The sequence below is a fragment of the Necator americanus genome, chromosome I (assembly GCF_031761385.1).
Source record: "Necator americanus strain Aroian chromosome I, whole genome shotgun sequence".
Classification (NCBI taxonomy): domain Eukaryota; kingdom Metazoa; phylum Nematoda; class Chromadorea; order Rhabditida; family Ancylostomatidae; genus Necator; species Necator americanus.
The window spans coordinates 4,175,988-4,199,610 of NC_087371.1; the positions used below are offsets into that span (position 1 = coordinate 4,175,988).

Genomic DNA, 23,623 nt, shown 5'->3' on the forward strand with positions numbered 1-23,623 from the left:
CTGCGGATTCTTACCTCCTTCTCTACCGTAACATGCAAGTGCCATAGTGCTAAAATGCAAGCGCTGTAAAAAGTTGCATCGTTGGAGGGGCGGGATCACATAAGGTCGTGATATGCTCTCTATTTCTCTGTAATAAATACATTTATGTTTGTCTCTTTTTCCAAAAGTAAAAATACAGTAAAAACTCTCTGCAATAGTTTTTTTTCGCTTGGTAATGATTGAGACAAAATTTATGAGGATTAACAGTTTTCATTTTTTTCATTTTCAGTTTTCAAAAAAAAAAATTATCTTCCATGACTTTTCTTCGTTTTCATGCGGGAATGTTTCGCTTGGTGGAAATCGCATGATTACCGTTGGGATTTTACCTAGTTTTTTTCCTTACCAGACCAAATTTTAAACAAAATTGTCAATGACGGATGAAATCCTTTTAGTTATTCTATCTATGTGCCAATCACTCACTATGTACATGTATCATTCAGCCATACGTCCTCACCCTTGGGAAAATCGAAAATTCTTCGCTTTTTTTTGTCGCTCAGAATCATCTGCTACATGTATTCGTCGTCATTCGAAAATTCGAATCTGAGTTCGAAAATGAATTTATTGATTAGCGTTTTCAGACGTCCTGCTATGAGACGGAAATGAAATGCAACGCTATTTGTTGCTACTGCTGGCCATCGAAAATGCGTCATCCTACAAACCTGTAAGTAGTTTTGTTTGTCCAAGTTTTTTTTTTCCGGATGCCCTTTTCTTCCGTCAAATTCTCTTTTTTTTCTGCAATTTTAATTGATTTCAATTGAGTTAATCGATACATTTTCGAGAAAAAAAAATGTTCAGGTGTCGGTGATCCATCCAGTTCATATCATAGTCCCGTTACCGCTCCAAGACGATACGGAAGAACTTAAGAATCCGTTTGGTTTGACCATTCTTAAGGTACGGTATCCTAAATACACCCTACGACTTCTTTATCTTTTGTCTTTGTGGTGCAGCGACTTCTCGAAAGGGTTCCTTACATTTTTGTGATTTTCAATGGATTCGAAGTTTATGCTCATGTTTTTTTTTTCGTTTTTTGTTTTATTGTATTTTTTTGTCCTAAATCCGAATTGAATTTTTAGCGCAAACATGAGGGGAGATTTTTTTTTGGGATTTTTTGTTAGAACGCCTCTTTTTCCTCCGGAACTGCTCACCCTCTTCCTTTCTTTCTCGCATTGTCACAATTCACTGATGAAATATCTCTTAGAAATCGTTTGAGAATTGGGTTCACATTTTCTTTTTTCTTTTTTGTTTCTTTTATTGCTTTAACATTTCAACTTTTTATCACTATTCATATTTATCTTTCTCTCTATCATTCCTTTTGATCATTTTTTGTCGTTTTTTCGGCGAGTGGGTGACTTCCCCCCTCCACCTCCCAATAATTTTCATGGATTTTTTCTCCTTATTTTCTCATCAGTTCTATACATGAAGTTGCTTTGTTTTCAACAAATTCACTTAGCAAGGCTTGTGTTTTAATTTTTTTTCTATTAAAAAATACTTGAACAACTCTAAATATTGAAATAATGCAAATTCCAGGTTAGACCAGTGATTGATCTCGCGCTAAACGATGCCTATAGAAAATTTCAGTGAGTTCGCCTTACTCTTTTTCCTAGTCTCTGTTCTCTGGAAGATTTGGATTTTATTGGAATCTGCTAAATTTTTTCCCCCAGATATGTGCCACCGGATTCCATGGCGGTTACCTATCGTGACAGTCGGTTATCGGATGCACATGGACCGAATGTTGCCATACAACAATTAGTTAAGGTAATGGATTTGGTGGAAATTTCCCATTTCTTTCAATTTATCGATTTTTATTTTTATTTTTTAAATTTAATTTTAAATATTTTTTATATTGCTTCTTAAAAAATATTTAGTTTTTTAATTCTGAAACATTTTTTAAATATGATTTTTTACCCACGTTTAGCACGATTTTCACATCAAAGTGATGAGATTCCTTTAAAAATCTTTTTTTTCAGAATTATTTTATGTTTTTATCTTTTCCCTTTATCGTAAATATTTTTCCATATTTAACACGATTTCCTCACGTTTATTTCATCACATCATCAAAGTGATGATTCGTTTTAATTTCTTCTCATTATTTTATGTTCCCTGAGAAATTTTCTCTCTCTCTCTTATCTTTTTATCGATCTATTTTTTTCATTTTATTTTCTCGTCAGTTCTATACATGAAGTTGCTTTGTTTTCAACAAATTCACTTAGCAGAGCTTGTGTTTTAATTTTTTTCTATTCAAAAATACTTGAAGAATTCTAAATATTGAAATAATGCAAATAATATTCCTACGACACGATTTCCTCGTTTCCTCACCTAAAAACAGTGATTTCCTGATTTGATTTGCTGTTCAACGTTGATCTACTTTTCTAGAATCGTTTGGATTGTATAATTGGATACGCGTTCGTATATGCTTTAGCTCCAGTGGCACGTATGTGCCCCTATTGGCAGGACGACGATAGTAATGTGAGCACACGTTCGATTACAGTAATCAAGCTGTTGGCCGGCGGAGTTCTGGAAGAGCTACAGTACTTTTCAGGGCATTCCTGTGATTACCCCAATCGGGTTGACAATGAACCTCGACAATAAAATGGAGTACCAAACATTGACTAGGATTAGTGGACCGTATAAGGTATGTACAGTCGCTTCTTTGTGTCCCTATTGCATTCACAAAAGGTATTGAAGGTCCTGACTGGAAGTTTGACACAGCAAGAGAATACGGGGGATTTATATTTTTCTTTATATTTAATATTTTTCTTTTATTTTTTTTGTGGTCACTTGAACATAGGTTCAGTAAATAACGTAATACTGGTCTTTTTTCGCTACCACATCTTTTTTTTGAAAAATGAGTAGTCAGAAATTCAGTGGGAGGGAATTCTTTCTCGTTTTTTTTCCCGCTCTGTTTATGGATGTTTTTTTTCACCACCATCCAAATCCACTTTATATTCTGCACCATTGACTATTCGTTTGAGTCGCTATCGTTTTTTCGCCGAGAAATCCACAAAAATGTAAATTGAAGTGGGTGGGTCCCATTAATTTCTGCGCTAGCCCGTATTTAAATGTCAGTTCTTTGCCATTGATTAGGTTCATTTCTCACATAGGCAGAATAAATATCAGGAAAAAAGCAATGAATCTTATGAATATAACATGGAAGAACATTTTAAAAGAGGCTTTTTTATCCCGCGTGAAATTCTTGTTTTGCTCGAAATTCTGCAGGAATAATTTACTGGTGCATTTATTAACGTACTAGGAAGAATTTTTTCCTTGTGTTTGAGTAGAGTAGGAACTAAAAGTACAGCATTGATGTTCTTGGAATATGTAGAACTACATTTTCTTGGTTTTTTTTTGTTTGTTGGTCCTAGAAATATGGATTTATGCTGTAAGAATGGTCATAAATTTTCAAAGCAAGAAAGCGAAGCCACCTAGGATTCACCTGATCTTGATTTATGATGAGATTGAGAGAACTTTTTCCCCTACTTTGCACTAAGCTTTAAAGTTCCTACGTCGACAAAACAATCGATCGGGGATGGAGTCGCATAATTGAACCTCCATGGATGTTTTTCATATGCTACCGTAATCTGGTTAGATTCCAGAAATGCGGAGAGCAGTGCTGGATGAGCTTCTGTGTTTGGTACACAATTCCTTCCCAGCGAGAGAGAGAGAGAGAGAGAGAGAGAGAGAGAGAAAGGAAGGGAAGAGAGGGAGAAGGCGGTACGCGTCACACAGAGAAAATGTGTGAATAGCAATGGACGCGTCGCGTTTCTCTCAGCAAACACAAATCCTATCCTTGTAGGACCTGCCGTTAATGAAAAGGTTGCTGATCTGATCCGTAATCCTTGCTTGAGAATCAGAGAGCAGGAGGAGACGATCCGGGAGTTTTTTTTAAAGCGAATCAACATCAGAGAAGCGCTTCATGAATGGGTGAAGCTGAAAATAATGCGCTCATTACTGGATGACCGGAATGATTCGCTGTGAATGAACAAAAGAAAAGTATATTGAAAATATTAAATGTAAACGAAGGAATTTCTGGCACTCGATCGATCAGTTCGAAGAACAACCTGAATCAAGGTAATCAAGGTGATCAAGACGATTACAGACAGCGTATCACGAAACTGACGTAGTTGGGAAACTTGTGGGAAAGTACAGAGTTCTAGGTGTAGATCATGAGCACGGACGTGGCGCTACTCAATTTCCCCTAATTTCCCGAAAAACGGTATGGGAACGGCGTTTCTTCCTACGACATACGTTAGAACGCGCCCGCTTGGACAGATTCCGGTCTTCCCAGCAGCCTATTCATTGGTTTCATCCAATAAAAATCTGCCGATGAGCTCTCATCGATTTTCGACCGCTCGCTCGTTGACGTGGCACGTGCGCAAATGTGGCGTGTTTTCACGTTTCTCGTAGGAGCAAGCCCCGTTTCCCACGCCATTTTACAGGACGAGCAGGGGGAATTGAGAATGGACATCCGCATATTTGTGATCTACACTTCGATCCCTACATTTTCCCGTAGTTTCCAAAAATACGTCGGTTTCGTGATGTGTTGCGTTTAAATGTAATTTGTGTCATATTTAACAAATGTTTACGTCCAATACATCTTCATACAGAGGTGGTTTTGAATCAGTTGATATTACGTCCAATGCTTCTCCGCTTCAGTGCTCATATTTGGATCAGTTACATCTATGTACATATGTTGCAAAGATTTTACATTTGATTGGGTAAAGAAAAATAAAGTAAGAAATAAAATAATAAAGTTTTCCCCTATTACGGAGTTGTCTTTTCCCGAATAAATAGGCTTAGGAGCGTTGTTAAAGATTATGAGCATCATCACGCTGATTTCCTTCTACTTATGCAGAGAAAAGTTTTACGAGGTGTGAATCACGCTTGTGTGATCCCGTCCCACCAACGTTACAACTTTTTACGCGATCAAGTGCGCACAACTCTGTCGTCATCCAACATCTGCAGTCTAACTATGTGGTAGGAATTGGTTGCAGAAGCTCCATCATCCACATTGCGGAACACTTAATTGCCCGTAATAAGTTGTATCGTTGCGGAAATGGGAGCACACAAGACTGTTTCACACGGTTTTTTTCTGAATTATCAGGTGGAATTGAGAGTGATAAATATTTGCGGTCTGCACCTTTGGAACCATCGATTCGTGGAGATATTCCGACATCGTCAGTTTTGTGATACGCGCTCTCTTAAAGGCTTAGAAGTGAAGGAGTTTTCACTCCCATTTGATCCCGCGACGGCCGCTCTTTTCTCGTAAGCGGAAGTGGGGAGAAGTAGTGCCCTCTGGTTTTAAAAATGGTTTGAAAATAAAGAAAGGGCAACAGGAAGGCAACAGTAAGGAAGTTAAAGAAAAGTGCACAGAAGATCACTGTATCGAAGGAGGAGAAAGTCACACGAGAGAAAGACAAGAATCGAGGGAGTCATCCAAACCAGGGAAAAAGGGAACAACGAAGGAAGTGAAGGCTGAAGGAAGTGAACAAAACAATGCATAAGGTTTAAAGGTTTTTTGAAGGAAATGAGCCCAATTTTCACAATTTTACCCAAACCGGGCAGAAAACAAGCAATCTGTAGAGACGCGGGCTTGCCTAAGGCAAAATAAGCCTAAGCAAGCCTAAGCAAGCCTAAGATGGCTGGTAGTCCATCCAGATGGATGTGGAGGAGGGGTTTAAGGGTTTTCTGAAGGAAATGGATCCAATTTTCAGCAGAAAAAGAGAGAGAAGAGATTATTAGCAGAAAGGAAAGACAAAAGAAAAGAAGAGAAGGATAAACAGGAAAAAATCGGTTCTCGAGCGTAGAAATTATTTTTCGTCGAACAGCAGACCATCTGTTTTGATTCTGAATTGAAGTGAACGGAGGTGGTGCCACATCCCAACCGCCAGAAACTTTACACACACACACACACTTTATTAATATTTTTATTTTATTTTATGCGTTCAGGAGAGTAAAATTCAGGAATATTTTCCAGGTGGTGGCTCAGAGTGTTGTGGCATTGTTCGAATATCATAAATGGACCCGACACGTGTTCTTATTTCATCACGTAAAAGATGCAGCAATGGCTGTGGGTGAATGTTTTTTGTTGATGGCGAGTATCCAATTTAAGGTCAAAGAGGTAAGGATTTCCTGGAAAAAGTGCAGAGTAGGTGAAGTAAGTGCTGCTGGCAACCGCCCATGATTTTCACTTTTTTTCAGATTATTAAAATGGAGCATAATTTTTTCACCTTTAATCAAAATGAGAAGGTAAATCGTAGTCAATTCAAGAGTTATCTTATGCAGTCTAGCTTCCTTGGTAAAGGTGAGTCTTTTTTTTTCTTTCTTTAAAGAATAAGCGGTTAATGAGGTTAAGGATATAGTACGGATAGCAGTTCTCGTTTGTTGACGGCCATATTGGTTTTGTTGAAAGCTTTGCTACTCGATCAGGGATCATTTATCGATTTTTTTTTTTGAAATTCACAGTTTTGGTCGTTTTTTTTCCTTTTTTATTCACGTACGTCCCTGCATACCGTACTCAGACCTATTCATTTCTTTTATTTTTCTTGCAAACAAAAAATGACTTTGTCGGAGAGCAGAGATTTTTTTTCTCATGAAAACAAAAATCTTTCCTTCATTTTTCTACTCTTTCTCCCATTTTTTTTTGCTATTTTTTTTTTGCTGTTCTGTTATGTGTCTTTTGTTCATCCGATCCCTATTTTTGTTTTGGTTCTATGATTTTTTTCCTGTTTTTCCTCCGTATAACTGTTCATTTTTCAGCGAACAGTTAGTTTGGTATTAATTGGCGCATAATTTCGTGCACTAATTTACAGCTACGTATGTATATGATTAATTTTTAAGAAATCCGAGGTCATGATGATTGGTTGGAAGAGCTCCCAACTTTTTTTCCTGGTTGCCGGACATATCCCAGTTCTTTTTTTCTTTGAAAAAATAGTTCTTAAGCGATGTTTTAGGTGGTTTTGATCGTTCTGTGCGAGTACGGCTTGTCACGATTTAAAACGTGATGGTTTTAGATACATAGCTCTATTTTATGTGAAACTTTGCGTAGCGCTAACAGATGTTCAAACATTTGCGTAGTGAAAGCGTGCGAATTGTTGGTTGAACGTGCTTTATGTCAGCACGAAAGTCCATGAAAAACTCGTCCACCGCTGCTGCAATGATTAGGATCCTACCTACGTAGATCCTGGAAACGGCCCGCTCACACATGAGCGCCTTTTCTTCTTTTTTTTTGTTTTCTCACAAAATATTCGTACTATTTATTTATTATTGTTATTTATTTATTTTTACTTATTTATAGTGATATGTTGGGAACACAAGCCTCGCAAGAGTTCTAGAAAAACCTGGAACCTTTGCGTACGGGTAGTACAGAGTACAGTAGAGAAAAAAGGTTGCGGTTGAAAAAAAAGTGAATCTCCGAAAATGAAAAAAAATGGAAGGAAAAAGAAAAAAAAAGAATGAAGGAAGAGGATGAAAAAAATAGAAAAAAAATCTCAATCTACAAATGCTTCTTACGCGTCTTTTTCAGAGCAGAAAATTTTTCTGCGCATGTCGGTTTTTTTTGCAACTAAGCAATCTTAGCCTTTTTTAAGCTCTTTTTTTTAAAAGAAATTTTTCCAACGTATAATAGTTTTATACTATTGAAATTAGAGTGTGTGTTATGAAAGTGCATATTCAAAGTATCCTTGAAGAAAACGAGGTAAAATTTTGCACACTTTAGTCTCTTGTGACATTTACGTGTAGTTGTTCCTTATCGAATACGTGACTGGACCTTCGTTAAAAAAAAATTAATCTTATATTTTCACAACTCTTAACTATCAACGACCTATTCCCTCCTTAATCCCATCGTAAAATGTGAGCTCTTCTCTGAAGAGAAGAAATTATTGATTGAATTAGTTCTTTTTTTATTCCCAGATTTTTTTTTTGATAAGCGCTAATGAGTCACCAGCTACGATACAATCTTCCTGAGTTGAGTCTACTTTCGTCCACAGATGCAACCATTTTTTTTTCTTCGTCGAAAAGCATCGTCATTCGAACAGAAAATTTTTCGATATCAAGTAGTTAGATTAAAAAAAATGGGTAAAAATGTAAAAAAAATGAAAAAAAAGAACATAAAAATTTTCGATGTTAAGCGGTTAAATAAATAATGGATAAAAAATATAAAACTGATAAAAAAGTGGATACCATAAAATGTGTCAAGGATCCCTCGGGTTCTTCAGAGGTCCCTTGGATGTATGCAATTGCAAATTGGAATTTTTTTTTCCGCAGCGAACCAGTCAGTGCCTTGCTGCCCCCTTTCAAAAAAAAAACCTCTCTCTCTCCCCATCTGTGCAACAAATGTGAGTGAGAGGGAATTGCTGAAGTGTACTATAGAAAGTGCACACATAAATGTTATCATCGCATGCCACGATCGAAAAAAAAAGCATTTGACATTACGCACGATGAATCGATAGGCTACGATGAGAACGTGAAAATCTATCGTGTTCTACGCTTTATTTTTTCATGTCGATTTCCAGCTGCTTTTATTTATTTTATTTATATTCGGTTTTATTTTAAATGATTATTGCATGAAAATTAAATAAATTTTTTTTGTCGATTTCCGGCTGTTCTGATTTATTTTGTACATATTCGGTTTCCAGCGCTTTTGTTTTTCTGGAGAAACTTCCAACGAATAACGTCACAACGTTTTTCGTCTCACACACGATAAATTGATTTATGTAATTGTAAATAATTGTATAGTTTCAGGATAGAGTTATTCTCAATCTTTTTTTTCGTCCTATCGAAAATTTTCCCTCGACCTTGAACGCCGCAATCATATGGGAGCAAGGATGCGTCTTCTCAAAAAAAAAAAAGACCGTAAAGAAACGAGAATAAAAAGTACCGTTTCCTTTCTGCCTTGAGATGGAATCAAAAAAGAAAAAGGAAACAACTTTTATAAGTTCCTTCCTTGAAACTCGACAGTAATTAAGGAAAACACCGAATCTTTTAGAGGCTCATTATTACATAAAAATACATACAATTGAAATAGATCTATGGTTAAAGGAAATTTATGGTTAAAGGAAAAGGACACAAGAAAAGACTAAAAAAAAATTAAATAAATAAAAGAGAAATAATAATGTCAAAATAATGATGTAAACAAGGAAAACTTAAGGAACAAGGAAACTGAATATAATACAAACGGAAAATCTTATAAGTATATGTATCTCTCCCTCCCCACTCCTCAACCCTCCTTCACCCCTCCTATTCGTAGACCTCTTCATTTTGGACTGTCCGAGATCGGGTGGACTCCCTTCACCTAGGGAAGAACCGACCCATTGCACCTACAACACCGCTACTAACCTCTGTCCCGAAATCCATCCCGAACGGATTAATTCGTCGCAAACCGTCGATGTTCTTGAAAGTGGGGTAAATTAGATTTTGAAAGCACCGTTCGAAAGCAAATGAGCTGCTTTCGAATGGTACTTCCAGAATCTAATTAACCCCACTTTGAAGAATTTCGACGGCTTGCAGGGGATTTTGGGACAGAAGTTAGTAGCTGTTTTGTATGCGAAGCGGTAAACAACCCTTATTTCTACCAATACTTTCGGACTTATGTTCAAACGGATGACCGCGTCGCGTCTTCCGCAACGCACGTCCTTTTTCTATTTGACGCGCACTCGCTTTTCCCCTTACGCTGCCCGCTGCCATCGAATTTAAGGACGTTCCCTTTTCCCGTAGGTATTTTTTCAACAAAAAAAAATTGAAGTGAGTCTGGTAGTCTATTTTTCCTCCTGACACATTTTTTTTTTGGTTGGTATTTTCGGATAACTAATTTTTCGAGATTAAACCCTGCTAGAAGAGAGTTATTTCCAGGAAAATGCTCCAGAAAAAGAGGATTTTCCTGGATAACTGACAATGAGAGGGTCCCTACTATTCAGACGTGTGTTTATCCAAAGAATGAAATTCTTATCCTCACAGAAGTAGCCTTGAATAGCTCATTAATAGCTAATAATTGAAGTATGAAGGGATTCTCTGCGTCTCTGACCAAGCAAGGGTTTTTCGTGGATATGCAGTGCAATAATAAAATTGTAGGAAAAATCTGTACATATCTAAGTGACGCTAAGGTAATTGATAGGAAAAGTCTGAGGAAAACAAAAGACGGAAGGAAGGAGAAAAAAGAGGTGGATTCAGTTCTTCAGGGGGGTTGGCAGAAAAAATTATCTTAGCCGATAACGTCGGAGAAATAGCTGTCATTTCAGGTTTTTTTTGAGTTTTTCCCCACTCGTTCTCGGAAAACTACCCGCTCGCTAATCGGTTTATGTCAATTAGTGTTTTATTTTTATTCCTGCGAGTTTTTTCTCTACTTCTGCAGAGAAGTTAACGTTACCGAATAATTGGAAACATCTGTTACTGGATTTCCGCCGCCTCGGGCTGCTGCAGCAAAACGATAGCAACACGACATCTCCATTCCAGTAAAATGCAATTAGAGATTTTTCCCGGGGAACAAAAAAATTCGAAATGGTCAGTCCGTTCATAATGGTATGCACGAAAGTGCATGAAAGAGCGCAAAAACTTGAAAACCTCATTATTAAAGTGTGTTAAATGTCGGGTTTTTGTGGGAACGGGCGGAAAGATGAATGCGCGATGGTTGTGTCATCGTGGCGCTGCAACGGGTTTGCGCTTAACTTTGGGACGGCGTATGGGATTCGTACGGGACCATCAAAGCGAACCAGCGGACTTCCCGACCAAAATTTGTCATCGTACGAATTGAGCGCATAATGATAATATAATATATAATAATAGTAATAATTAATAATTAATAAATAATATAATTATAATGCGCATAATGATAATATAATATAATATATAATAATGATAATAATAATAAATAGTAATAAATAAACAATATAATAAATAATATAATTATAATGCGTATAATGATAATATGTTGCGATATGAAGGCGAATTTATTTCATCCTATCACATTTTAAATGAAAAAAATTAGAAGAATATTTTTATTTTACTACTTCATTCAGCATAACCAACAATGTTATCGATCATAATTTTGGCCTAGGTTTAAATAAATAAATAAATGTAGATTATTTAAACTAGTTTAAATAAATGATTTTAACTCAAAATTCGCGATGTCGTAGCCTTTTTCAGAGAAAAATCTGAAGAATCCCGAAAAATCCTGAAAAAAAGCGTGAAAAATCAGAGAGAAAATCATTATTCAAATAGAACGTCGGAGAAGCAGACCATTCCACCTTGATAGCCATAAAACCGTGAGGTTAGCTGAGTACCGGTTACTAGAGTTTATTTATTTATTTGTCGTGGATAATAGAAGCTTGAAAACGTGAAATGGAGTGGTCTGGTTGTGTACATTTATTAAATAATCAATAATAGTTAATAAATAAATTAAATAATCAATAATAGTTAATAATAATAATAATAGATTTATTCAAAGCAACCGAGCAGGTGTAGTGTAATTGGTTAGAAGTTCGGCGCTGCGACGGCACCGTCAATGGTTCGAAATCGCCCTCAGGCAAACGAAGCCTTTCGCCACTGCGTTCATCCTCAGTAAATTGGTACCGCAGTCATCTGAGGGAGGGAAAAACAGTGACTTGACTTACATCGACCTCTCCTCGCCCCTGTCTCGTCCCTGAAAATCATTACACAGGCCCAGACACATGCGTTCATAAAATCTTCAAACAATTCTAAATTGAAATCGTGAACGCGTACGCAAATCCTCATGGGATCCGATTAACACCGGGCACCTCACCTAATCCTCAAATCGGATACGCTTTAAAGTGCACCGAAAAGGAGTGTATTTGAGTTTAGAACGATGAATGAACTTCACATGTTGCGGAGGAGAAAAATATTCCCTGCGGCAACGTAATCAATGCGCTACGTTTATACATACATGCCTATACATATTAGGAACAAATTTCTTTTGAATCTAAAAGAAAAAGGAATCTATAAAAATAAAATAATAAAATAATAGGAAATAATAGGAATAATAGTAATAATAATAAGTAATAATAATAATAATAATAATAATAATAATAATAATAATAATAATAATAATAATAATAGAATAATAAATAATAATAGGAATAAAAGATTCTAAAAAGTTTACATATATTCTTATATATATATATATATATATATATATATATATATATATATATTAAAAACATATTTGTTTTGAACCTAAAACGTACGGTAGAAAAGCTCCAAACATCCATTAATTTCGCGAATTCAAAAAATAAAGTCATAAATAATATATAGTATAAAAAGATAAAAGGATAAAGTCAATCAATCCACTCGGGATGCACCAACGCGTTTCACTGGAATTCATAATCGTTGAGGTTTTGGAACGCGTACTGGGCCTATACAATGACTTGAGGGGGGCCAGCCGATGGGGTCAAGTCAGTGTTTTTATCCTCCCAGACAAGTCTGGTACCGATTTATCGACCCCGCAAGGGCAGAAAGGCACTTGGTTTGCACTAGGGCGGATTCGAACCCTCGACCGTGTGGCGGCTACAACGGACCTGTAACCGACTGCGCCACACCCACCCCATATATAGTATAATAATAAAGAATAAAATAAATAAAATTTGAATTTGTTCAATTTTTCGGACTATCGATTATCTGTTTCCTTGTGAAATTGTTTTATGAATGGTATGAATTACCTTTTTAGTGTTTTTTTTTTCGACAATAAATATAAATAATATAATAAATATAGCGAAACTCGAGAATTAACTAACCGTATTTTTTTTAATCTAGGTATTAATTTAAAAAATGTAAGTTAATTATTAGTTGATGATATTCAGCAATCCCTAGTACTGCACTATTTAATTTCAATTTTTTATTGCAATTTTTAACAAATTACTGTAGGAAATAAAAGTTATAATAATGCAAATAAATAATATACACAAAGATAGGTAGGAATAATCGGTTCCAGAAATCTTCTTATTTCCATTTCCTGATGTCTCCCTGTTTTCATTAGTTTATGGAGACAGTTGTTTGTGATCTTCTTTCCCGTTTGATCACTACTTTAGTATTTATTTTTTTACTATTTATTTTATATTATTTTTATTCTTTTGATATCGGTTAGAAGTGAATTTTTATTTGATCACATGCTATAAAATCGCAGAAAAGGAACCCTTAACATAGATGTAAAAAAGCCTGTAGTCTTTTTTTTCGATTTTTAAACTTTCTAACTTGAAAAAATTCTTTAAACTACCTTTTTTGAAGCAATAAGGATAATTAATGATGGCACATGGTGCACTAATGGTTTGATGATTTTGTTGTTTTTGTTTCATTTTGTTGTTTTTTTTCCGATGGATTTATCGTAATCCATCGAAGACAGTGTTCGCACGAATAACGTTATCCGGTTTTTCCGAATCGCTTCCGTTTCCATGGCTATGGCAGGGGATTAGCAGCGGTAGCGGATATTCTAGAATAATTGAAAGTGAATCAATTAGAACTATTATCAAAATAAGGGCACTTTTTTTGTTTTTGGGTGATTAGGAAAAGTTTACAGCACGTCTGTGTTGTCTATGGCAACGGACGAAGAAAGGCCGAAGAGAAGGACACACATCCTTAACCCATGACTGACGACATTGTTGTTTTTTTGCGTATTTTGACCGATTGGAATCGATGTTAACGAGCTATATTTGAACAAGGAAATAGTGAGTACTATAACAAACTCATTAAATACTGTCAAAAAATCGGGAAATCCAGGGAATCATGAAAAATAACCGTTGAAAACCGCGTTGAGCCGCGCTATTGTCAAGAGGGTCAAAAATATTAGAGAAATCCTCCAAAATTCATCCCTTTTTTTACGTCGTTTTGTCCTCCAAAATTCGCCCCTTTTAAGAGTTAGTTTCCTGACTGACTTCAATGATTTTTTCTCTCTCTCAAAAAAAAACTTTGAAATATATGAAATCGAGAAGATGTAGAAATTGGATATGTAAAACGTGAAGTAGTTTTTTTTTTTACATTTTTTGACCTTATTTCTGAATTTTCTGCCTTGGGCAGCATCCATTCATGCACGGTACTCAAATCTAGTGAAATTTCCCGACACGAAACTTCTCCTTGTTTACGTGTATCTTAGTATAAACACATGTTTACGTGGGTAAATTATGATATTCGGTTCGTTTAATAGTGATATTTGCTTGTGCACTAAAAAAAGAATAGATGCTTTGACTTTGAATTTTTTGAAACTTCGCGAAATTCTGTTCGTAATGAGGTAATTTGTTGTGATTTCATCTCGTGCGACCTACGGGTGTGGCGTAGTTAGTAAGAGGTTCGACTTGTGCACGGTTGCAAGGTCGATGGTTCGATACCTCCTTTGGGCAGCGTTCCATTACGCCGGGTTCCCAAAATTGGTACCAAACTCGACTGAGAGAATAAAAACTGACTTTGACAGATCAGCTGGTCGGCCCACAAATCATTGTTTACTTCCTTAGATGCTTGGATGGCCCGTCTTCACTGGACGTGCGTGCCCCAACATCTCTTCCGCTCGTTTCGTTCCCTCGCCATTGTCATCCAAGATGTTCTCAAATTTTGTGAGTGACATTGACGAGGTCCTTGGGACGTATACAGCTGAGCTCATTCTGTAGCTGTTCTTAAACCCATAAATCCCGAACGATTCTGAGTTTTGAAGTCGAACACGCGTAAGCGCATCTCCATGGGGATTAATCAACGACGTACACTTTATCCGTTATAATTAGTATAAGGGCGATTAGACAGCGTATGGAAATACAAATTGCTATTCTTGTCGAAGATTCACCCGATGAAACCTATCTATTTGTTGACTCACCCCTGGAGCTCACGTGGTGATCGGCAACGGAGATCATTCGAACTCCGAAGCGTTCGCTTTCGAACACATGGAGGGTGAAAGTATTGGGTTGGTCCGAAAGTGTTACACAAAAAATTTACTTTTCGATCCAGAATTTTATAGCTTTCGAGTTAGGACTTTCTGGCACACAGTGACCGCTTAACTCTACACGTCTCAACTACAGAAACTGGCGGATGCACTTCACCTGAAGCGCCTGAAGAAAATTGGACATACTGCCCTGGCTCATGATAATGTCCGACCTCGCGTGACCGAACTTACGCGAAAGAAAATTCCCGAAGTTGGTTCGGTGGAGTTCTAGCACACCCTGCTTATTATCCTGACAGGGTCCCGTCTAACCATCAGTTGTTTCGGGCACTGAAGCTACATCTACGAGAGAAAAAACTCGATGATCACAAGGAGCTGGAACGTGAGATTTCGCGTTTTTTCGACTCGCAGCCGCCAGAGTTCTTGCCTTCCGGAATTGATAGTCTCGTGGAGCGTTGGACATAAGTAGTGGATCATGATGGTCATTATTTTGTTGTTTGGTATCTACGGACAATGAAGTTATAGTTGTTTGAAAAAAGTGGGGATTTGGTGCAAGACTTTCGGAGCTGCCTGGCTAGCTTGCTTATTAATTTCCCCGTCGGAGGAGTAATTTTCCCACCTCCTTTCTGTGGTTCTGAATTTTCCTGCAATGCTCGACTGCACTCACTTGTTGACTACTCATCTACGCTCGGAAGTGAAGTTCTTGATGAATTACTCTGGAAAGTGCAGATAATTGTCGGGGATGTCGATGTTTTTGCTCACGGGCCCTTGTCTTAGATGGAGCGCTCCTTGATGCGTTCACTTTCATGGAGAAAGTGCTTGGATGGTTGGCGTAAGCACCACCATATCCATAGTAACTTCCATTCAGAGTGATGCGAAATGGAATCCAGAGGAATCGAGTGCTCCTACGAGTCGATGAAAAATAGGACTTCACAGATTGGGGGGGGACCGTACCTCATTTACGGCTAATAACACAAATACACACACGAAATTGGTTATCCTCAGTCGTGCACCACCACCCTACCCATCCGATCCTTCGTGAAAGTGCATGCGGCGAAGTTGTAATGATAATGTAGCATGGCAAGGCACAGACAGAGTCATTAGAGAAATGAGATGCGCGGCGAGAATCTTCTAGAAACTGAGCTTTATCCGTACTTCCGTGAACGACACTACGCATTATGGATTTAGGTGCAGTGCGCTCGATGATGCTCTCCAGACATCTATCTATTGTTGGGATCAGCTCTATAATTGGAAACTGACTGACGTAGTTAATTGAGTAGCGCTTCCTCGGTGCAAAGTGCCGTACGCCGTACACTCTTTGTCCCTTCACGTTTCCAAGGGCGCGATTACGTATCCGACGTCACCCCCTACGTATGTATGAGTTCGTGTGGGAACTAAAAATTCCCTCAAGAACTCATATACGTAGGGGTGACGTCCGATTATTCGAGGAACACTCTCTACATATGAGATAGCTATACAAACGAGCGCACTTCTTCTTTTCTTCCTTCTCCTTCACGGAACTAAATGCAGTCGTGTACGTGCTACGATGACGACGCTGTAATAAGCGAGAATGAGTTCAGTTTCGGAGAATGGAGAAGAAAAAAAAAAGAAACAGCTAGAATAAACCTAGAAGGGACAAATGATTGAAAATTCTATGAAAACGCCTCTCAAATCAGTATAGAGTTTTTATTTGTTGTGAGAAAATAGAATTTCACCTTAAGAATTATTCTTTTTACCTGTACTAGTAAAAAATGTGAAAATTTGCTGATTGAACGAATCCAAATAATACATTTATCAACTTCTGCGTGCGCGTGAAGTTTCATGTGATGTTCGCATGGCCGAGGTATGTATGCGTGATAAACGGGTTTGTACTGTAAAGGTAATAAAACACGAAAAATCAATTTTTTCCCATTTTTCCCATATAACAACGTCTGTGTCTAAGTTGTTAATTATTTTAAAGTCATATGACAAATGCACTAAATACTTCCTGGTTACAGTCTCCCCGACATTGACCGCTGGGTCGCGGTCTACCGTATCCTATGATTGATTAGCTGTATCTGAGAAATTGTAAAAAAGAATTGTTTGAGTTCCTCTAGTATTTTCTATTATTTATGTATTAGTATTTTTTTTCCATTTTTTAACGAATGCAAGCGAAGGGAATGGACCTCGATTTTCTTTTTTTTTTCTAAATTTCTCAGAGTTGTGTCGGTTGCTCACTTGTTAGGCCCAAAGCATCTCTTATCTACATATGTATTTAGTTTCAATTGTGGATTTTTTTTCGCCTTAGTTTTTTTTTTCTCGAAAATCCCAGTGTATTGTCGTTTGATCATTCGACAAAGTCGTTCTACAGGGTTGAAAAAGTAAGTACATGCCAAGTAGTGGGAAGAAAGTGAAAAAACCTGGACAATGAAAAAAATTGAAAAGTAAAATCCCGAAGTGAAGTAAGTAAGTAACGAACACTATGGAAATTCAATTGAAACAAATTATTCGAACACTGTGATGTACTGATTTTCTGTACATTTATAACGTTTTTTTTTGCTAGAAAGAACATTTTCCATCGATTTTCATCACTTAAATTCTACGATTTGATTTTTTGATTGAGGAAATTTTTCCAAGAAAAAATTCTCTGATAATTCCACCAGGGATCTTCACAAGATTGTCGAGCCCTCTTTACTGGATGAGGAGCAAGGGTGTAAACGTGAGAGGCTCACTCTTCCCAGTGTTTTACTTAGCGAAGCATGTGATTGAGTGTATGTTACACTTTTCTACGAAATATCTCAAGGGGAAATATTATTATCTTTAGATAAAAGGTGATATTTTCCTCCTTCCTTTTTTTCCCCCTTCGACATCTGACAACAATAACTTCACTTTTTTTGAGGTTATCGACACGGCAGATAAGTGAGCGGGGAAAAACGTTCGTTATCGATAAACGCTTCACTTAACATCTTCGAAAGAAGTGAATAGCTACCTGATGAAGGAAAATTCTGATATTATTACGTTTTTTTTTTCAAAATGTTAAAACTACTAAAGAAAGCATACCATGAAATTGGCGATGTTAGGATCTCCACACAAAAAGACAGCGACGTAATTGTGGGTCACGAATAAGAATGCTATCACGCTAAATTTCCCCTAATTCTCCCCCCAAGAAACGGCGTAGGAACCTAGGTCTATTTTTCCTACGAAGCACCTGAGAACGTGCCACGTATGCGTGAGCCCGAGCGTACGCGCCGCTTCTTTGGACAGTAAATGGCTTGCTTGCTGACGCTGTCTCTTGCGCGCTAGCTGGGAAACATAACGCGTACGTCTGTCCTCGCACGTAAGTAGGTGCTTCGTATGAAAATTTGATCGATAGAGTCACACCGTTCCTTAGAACAGCCGAAAGGTGCTGCTGCTAACCTTATTTTTTTTTGTGGAAAGACCTCAACATCGTGAATTTTGTGGCATGCTGTCTTGAACGGGAACAAAGGAAAGTGAAGAAAAAATCCAGAAAGGGACCGGTTTGCTCGTCAAATTTTAGTCGGGTTATTAGTTCCACTCAAGCAGTAAGCTATAGTCGGTGAAATAGGCCGTTGCGCGTGAGACAACGGCGATGCAGCGGTTACGGTCGAGGTGGGACCCTAACCAAATTCACTCATTTCTCCCGTTAGAGTGAAGTTAGCTGGGGTCCCGCTTGGAAAGGCTTCCCCTCTTCCTCATTCTCCTTCTGATCCACTTCCTCCGCCGTCGCAGCCGCTTTTTTCTGTCGACCTGACGACTATATAAAGAGGTAAACGCATCGAAACTGTTTGCCCTCCGATTTCATTCCGGTTGGGACGCTGGGAACCGAGACTGAATTGCCTTTTTATAACGTACAAGTGCAAGTTATGGAAGTCGACTTGCGGGAAAAAAAGTCAATTCCCGTGTCAGAACTTCCTTCCAAGAATAGTTCAGAAGAGTTCTAGCAAAAGTACACGAAATAGTGTTGTTTGTTTGGATTTTTCTTTATTTTCATTTTGCTGCAGACAAAAAAAAAGCAACAGTTGTAGCGGAGGTCAGCTGATGTGTGTGTGTGTGTGTGTGTGTGTGTGCGTGTGAAATAAATGATTTTACATTAGTGATTGATGTATGTTTGCGGCTCAGCTGAGGTAAAATTATGGATGGAGGCATCAAATGCTATCATAAGATATACATATGTACAACTTATTTATTTATTTATTATTTATTTATTTATTTATTTATTTATTTATTTATTATTTTTTTGTAATTTCACTTTTTTTTTCGTAACGTTTCTTGTATTGAGGTGCATGCGACTAGATGATCAAACATAGGGCCATGTAGATTTTTTTTGATTTATTCCAACCAAACCAAAAAAAAACGATGGAGTCTGAGAAACTACTAGTTTAGCACGCCAAAACCACCAATGTATGGTTTTTTTACGCAGTAAAAATCAGCGATTTGTGGCTGAGACGATATTTTTGGGATCGATACTGTATCGTGGATGTGGTGGAAAAGAAAAGAAGAATTGTTTCCATAGATCTACCAAAAATCCCTATGGTAGCCTCTCGAAAAAATCCCCATCGTAGCTGAAAATTCCCCATTTTCTATTCATCACTACACGTAGGCAAAAAGATAAAGAAGATCTATTGGTTTTTTTTGCATCGTGTTCGTTCAGTGATTTATTACTGCCGTGAAATGACGGAAAGTATGGATGAGGACTCATTTCGGTTCTGATCAAAATATCGATTAATATTAAGTTATTGAATATCGATTAATATACACGGTGAAGTAAATGTGGTCGGTATTTTTGCGGATTTTACCCGATGGTTCCCTGCTCGAAAAAATGCGCCTACTCAGCGAAAGCTAATTCCCCTTTGGGGCGCTGGTATGGTGGTGCAATCCGAAAATCCCCAAAACCGCTACCGCTTTTGAGAAATGTCCCGCATCCATATCGTAGCTGTTTATTCGCCTCTCTCCCATACTGCTGCCATGCATCCTATCACATCCCGTGCATTCCGGGAAGGAATGAGGACATTTCGAGTACATGTAATCAAATGAATGATATATTCTCTCATTCGGACGTCTCCGCGTCCTCAAGGAAGTAGGGACAGACGAGAAATTGACTTTGCTGTGTATTGCTTTGTTTGGATAAAGGACGGAGAAAATTCTGAAAATCTATTCCTTAGAAGATCACACATTAGCAAAAATCTTGAAAAGAATCCTGAGCTGTGAAGCGGAAAAAAAGACTCACTTTTGGAAGTGAGCTGGTAAAAAAAAAACAACATTCTCAATTTTTTTGAAAAAAATTTTTTGAAAATAACAACATTACATCCTAAAAATGTAAATTAAGTTTCTGTAGAAAACTTAAACTTTTGCAAAATTCTAGTCAGCTCTGCTATTTTTTGTTTCTGTTTCCTGTTTTGTGGCACACCTGTGGGTGCTTTTTTCCAATAAATAAATGAATAAATAAACAAATAAATAAAAAATGTTGTCCTCTGGAAATGTTTGAGGAAGTTGTAGCACAAATAGAGTAATACATTTGAATCAAACTATTTACTTTCTACTTTATTATCAGGGATAGTAGAAATGTACGCTAAAGCCGCGCGTAAAGCCTTACGCTTGAAATTTTTTTTTGCAAAAAAAAATTTAAAAAAAAAGAAATGGAATTCCACTGCTACTTCTTTTTTGGGATTTTTATCGAAAACTTTTCATCTAAATTTTTTTTCTTAAAAATTTCGATAACTTCTCAGCTCTTAGAATATCGAACTCGCTTCCCTAGGTATGGATGTGTTTAAGTGCTGTTAAATCGTGTAGACCGGAATCGGAACACGGAACTGATCCATGCTGCTCATTTTTGTATTCTTTTTTCTCTTCTTCTTCTCTTCTTTTTTTCTTTTCTCTTCAAAATGTATGTAGTTACTGTACTTGTTCTGCGTTTATTCATAGCACATCGCTTCCGGCTTCCCATTAAACGTAATAAATGAATAAATAAATAACATAACAAAACAATAACATAAATAAATTATGACATCTCTTTGCAATTTTTCCAGCTGAAACACTCTTGTTTGAATTTTTTCCTATTCCAGGCATCATTCTTTTTTTTTTTTGAAATTTGCTGAAAGTGACGTTAAGGTTTTCTAAGGGGAACTGTAGTGTACTGTACTGTAGATTTAGTATTCCACCCGAGGGAATGGCTAAATCCATCTTTCTTATTCTGGAAGTTTCTAAACGGTCTAATTTCCAGACTTTCATTCTTGGATCTGTTGAAAATTTTTGAAAATTAGCGCTTCAACGGTTAAGACGTATGTATGCTACATATGTAGCTCATGGATATAGATCCATATCCATTACTGGACCGATTCCGATTCATCCATTGATTCTGACCCATAACGCGTTGAAGCGCTTTTAGCTCCAGATTTTTTGCTGTTCTGGATCTCCCTATATCTATGCAAATTCCCTTTCAGCCGCAATGGGGATTTTCCCATTCAATTCCGCTCTCCAACGTTTATATCGCGTTTTTCTTTTCACCTCCATTGTCGTGGGTGGATCCCACGTTATTCCTAGAACAATTTACGTGTTTAAGTGTAACGACATTTTTTCCCGAAATTTTTAAAAGAATATTTAATCTGGAACCAGGTGCCGTCGGGAATTAATGACATTAGTGCTCCCAAGAAAAAAAAACACTCTTCAGTCATTTTTCGGAAGTTTAGAAGATGTGTTAGGAAAAAAATCTTTTTTTTTTTCGCTCTAGGTAACAAATTGAATCCATAATCATAATTTTGGTACGGTAATATAATAAATCTTAAAGATAAACATGTTTTTCATCGCTTCGTATAATAGAGAGCTGTTCGCTGAAAGCGCACAAACATATATTGAGATTTTATTGTTTGTTTTGTTTCATTGCGGAAGAAGTGCAAAAAAATAGTCTTGGATTACGGTAATATGTAGTTGCGTTGAAATAGCAGACGGTGCAGTTTTCCTTTGGTTTGATGGGCGCAGCTGAAATGCCCATGTCTGTGTGTGTGTGTTTATTTGTGTGTTGAAAATTGTGATAGGATCGGTTTCTGATCGGTTTTCTGGATGGCAAAAATTTTCTGGATTTTTTTCTGAACGGCAAAAACTGGTGGAAGGGTTTATTTCTGAATTTTGGCACATAGATTTTTATGAGATCCTGTCACACACGTTCCCTGGATAACGGCTAACTTCTGGAATATTCTATTCGAATTCTTCTCGTCGAATAACGTCGAGAAATCGAATCTCAACTCCTGGATGACGTGTAGTTCCCGGGATGGCGTGTAGTTTAAATTTCATAGTTGTTTGAAACGGGGGAGAAAAATGCGCTCCCACTTCGAAAACGAATCGCATCATATAAATTGGCTGTCACCATAGCTAAACTAGACGATATTGAACTTTAAATTTATTGCTGGACGGAAAATTTTTCATCGACAAAGGATCTCTACGATTTTTCTCCGGTTTCGGACTTGAAAACTTGTTTTTGTGGAGGTAGCAAGCGTAGGAATGACGTTTAAATGAAATCAATAACGATCCTAACGATATCCATAAAATTAAATACGACACATTAACATTAAATAATAATAAAATAAATATCCATAAAATGACGAGTAAATAGCATTATCGACGATGTTGATGATTAGCGATGAGGTCTGAGAAATGGGAAATTCCAAAAATTTTTGAAATGGGAAAAAATGTAAAAAAAAATGGAAAAGACGTAAGGTGTAGACTGTAGACCTTGATGGAAATGTCAGAAAAAATGGTAGTGATGATTTTTTCTCCCCTTTCAGAAGTTTGCCCGTTCTACTTTATTTATTTCCGATGCCCAGTGGTGGATCGAAAATCAATAAAAATCGACATCAATCGTCAATTTCGCAAGCTTTTGACCCTCATGAGACATTTGCGGTCGAACTAGGTCAGGAATCGACTGGATGCAGTGGCAAAATTTTAGAATCTTCCCGAGAAATCACTTTGAAAGGAGAGTTCCTTCGTTATTTCCGCGCTCTTCACCATTCAGAAGTTGGATGATCGATTATCGATTAGCGGGAACGGAAGTATTCGGGAAATAGCGAGGATTCGTTCTCCGTCGATGGTGGTGCTGGCTCTTTTTTGTTCCAATTGCAAATTTTCTGCAGAGAAAGAAGGAAGATCACTGAAACTCCAACGACAAAAAGCAAAATGTTAACCATCACAGTTGTTGCTGTTGATTCGATCAACTTTGATCTACTTGAGGTTGCTCCCGCCCTGATTGCTCGATGCAGTGCAGCAATCTCATTTCTTGCCATACGAGAAGACTTCCGCGATCTCATCGTCGTCGTCGTCGCCGCCGTCGTCGTCGTCGTCGGAGCCTGCTCGGCTCGTCGTCGTCGTCTCTGCCATTAGTCTTTAACCTCGTCGCGAAGAGGCTCTTCTCAGCCGCTCGCCCCACATCCAATTATGATTCCCGAGCGCAATTTATTAGTCTCTGATCGAGTCTGCAAAACGTTCGCAAACAATTTTATGTGTCATCAATTCAGCACACAGTGATAAGCGCCGTGGAAGAGGCGTTTCTCTGTTTTTTTTTTTTGTTCTTGGGGGGAAATTTTTCGGGAATTCTCAGCATCGTCGACGCCATGCATACTTAACATCAGAGATCAAAAAGTCTTAAGTCGGCTATTGTTCCCCAACCACAAAAAATGTTTATGCGGTGTTCTCGGGAGCGAGTTGTTGGCCGCCGCCCCGAAAACAATCAGT

The 23,623-nt window shown here is 37.5% G+C and overlaps 3 protein-coding genes across 4 annotated transcripts; all 3 read left to right on the forward strand.

Annotated features, from left to right (window-relative positions):
• Nucleotides 1–643: 643 nt before the first annotated feature.
• RB195_004424 (uncharacterized protein) lies at nt 644–23,272 on the forward strand (the record flags this gene model as incomplete). Of its 2 annotated transcripts, XM_064182269.1 has the most annotated exons (9): nt 644–700; nt 835–930; nt 1,567–1,616; nt 1,701–1,794; nt 2,413–2,505; nt 2,579–2,671; nt 6,014–6,157; nt 6,238–6,340; nt 6,990–7,033. In XM_064182269.1, the coding sequence occupies 9 exons, from the start codon at nt 644–646 to the stop codon at nt 7,031–7,033; spliced, it is 774 nt and encodes a 257-aa protein (XP_064033536.1). The 2 variants fall into 2 exon arrangements, with proteins under 2 accessions (XP_064033536.1, XP_064033535.1); XM_064182268.1 differs by lacking the exons at nt 6,014–6,157; nt 6,238–6,340; nt 6,990–7,033 and adding an exon at nt 23,026–23,272 and having other exon boundaries at nt 2,579–2,715.
• Nucleotides 14,487–15,176, forward strand: RB195_004425 (uncharacterized protein; the record flags this gene model as incomplete). Its single annotated transcript, XM_064182270.1, has 2 exons — nt 14,487–14,585; nt 15,042–15,176. The coding sequence occupies 2 exons, from the start codon at nt 14,487–14,489 to the stop codon at nt 15,174–15,176; spliced, it is 234 nt and encodes a 77-aa protein (XP_064033537.1).
• RB195_004426 (uncharacterized protein) lies at nt 23,069–23,272 on the forward strand (the record flags this gene model as incomplete). The annotated part of the gene is made up of 1 exon (XM_064182271.1): nt 23,069–23,272. One exon carries the CDS (start codon nt 23,069–23,071, stop codon nt 23,270–23,272), a length of 204 nt encoding a protein of 67 aa, XP_064033538.1.
• Nucleotides 23,273–23,623: the final 351 nt, after the last annotated feature.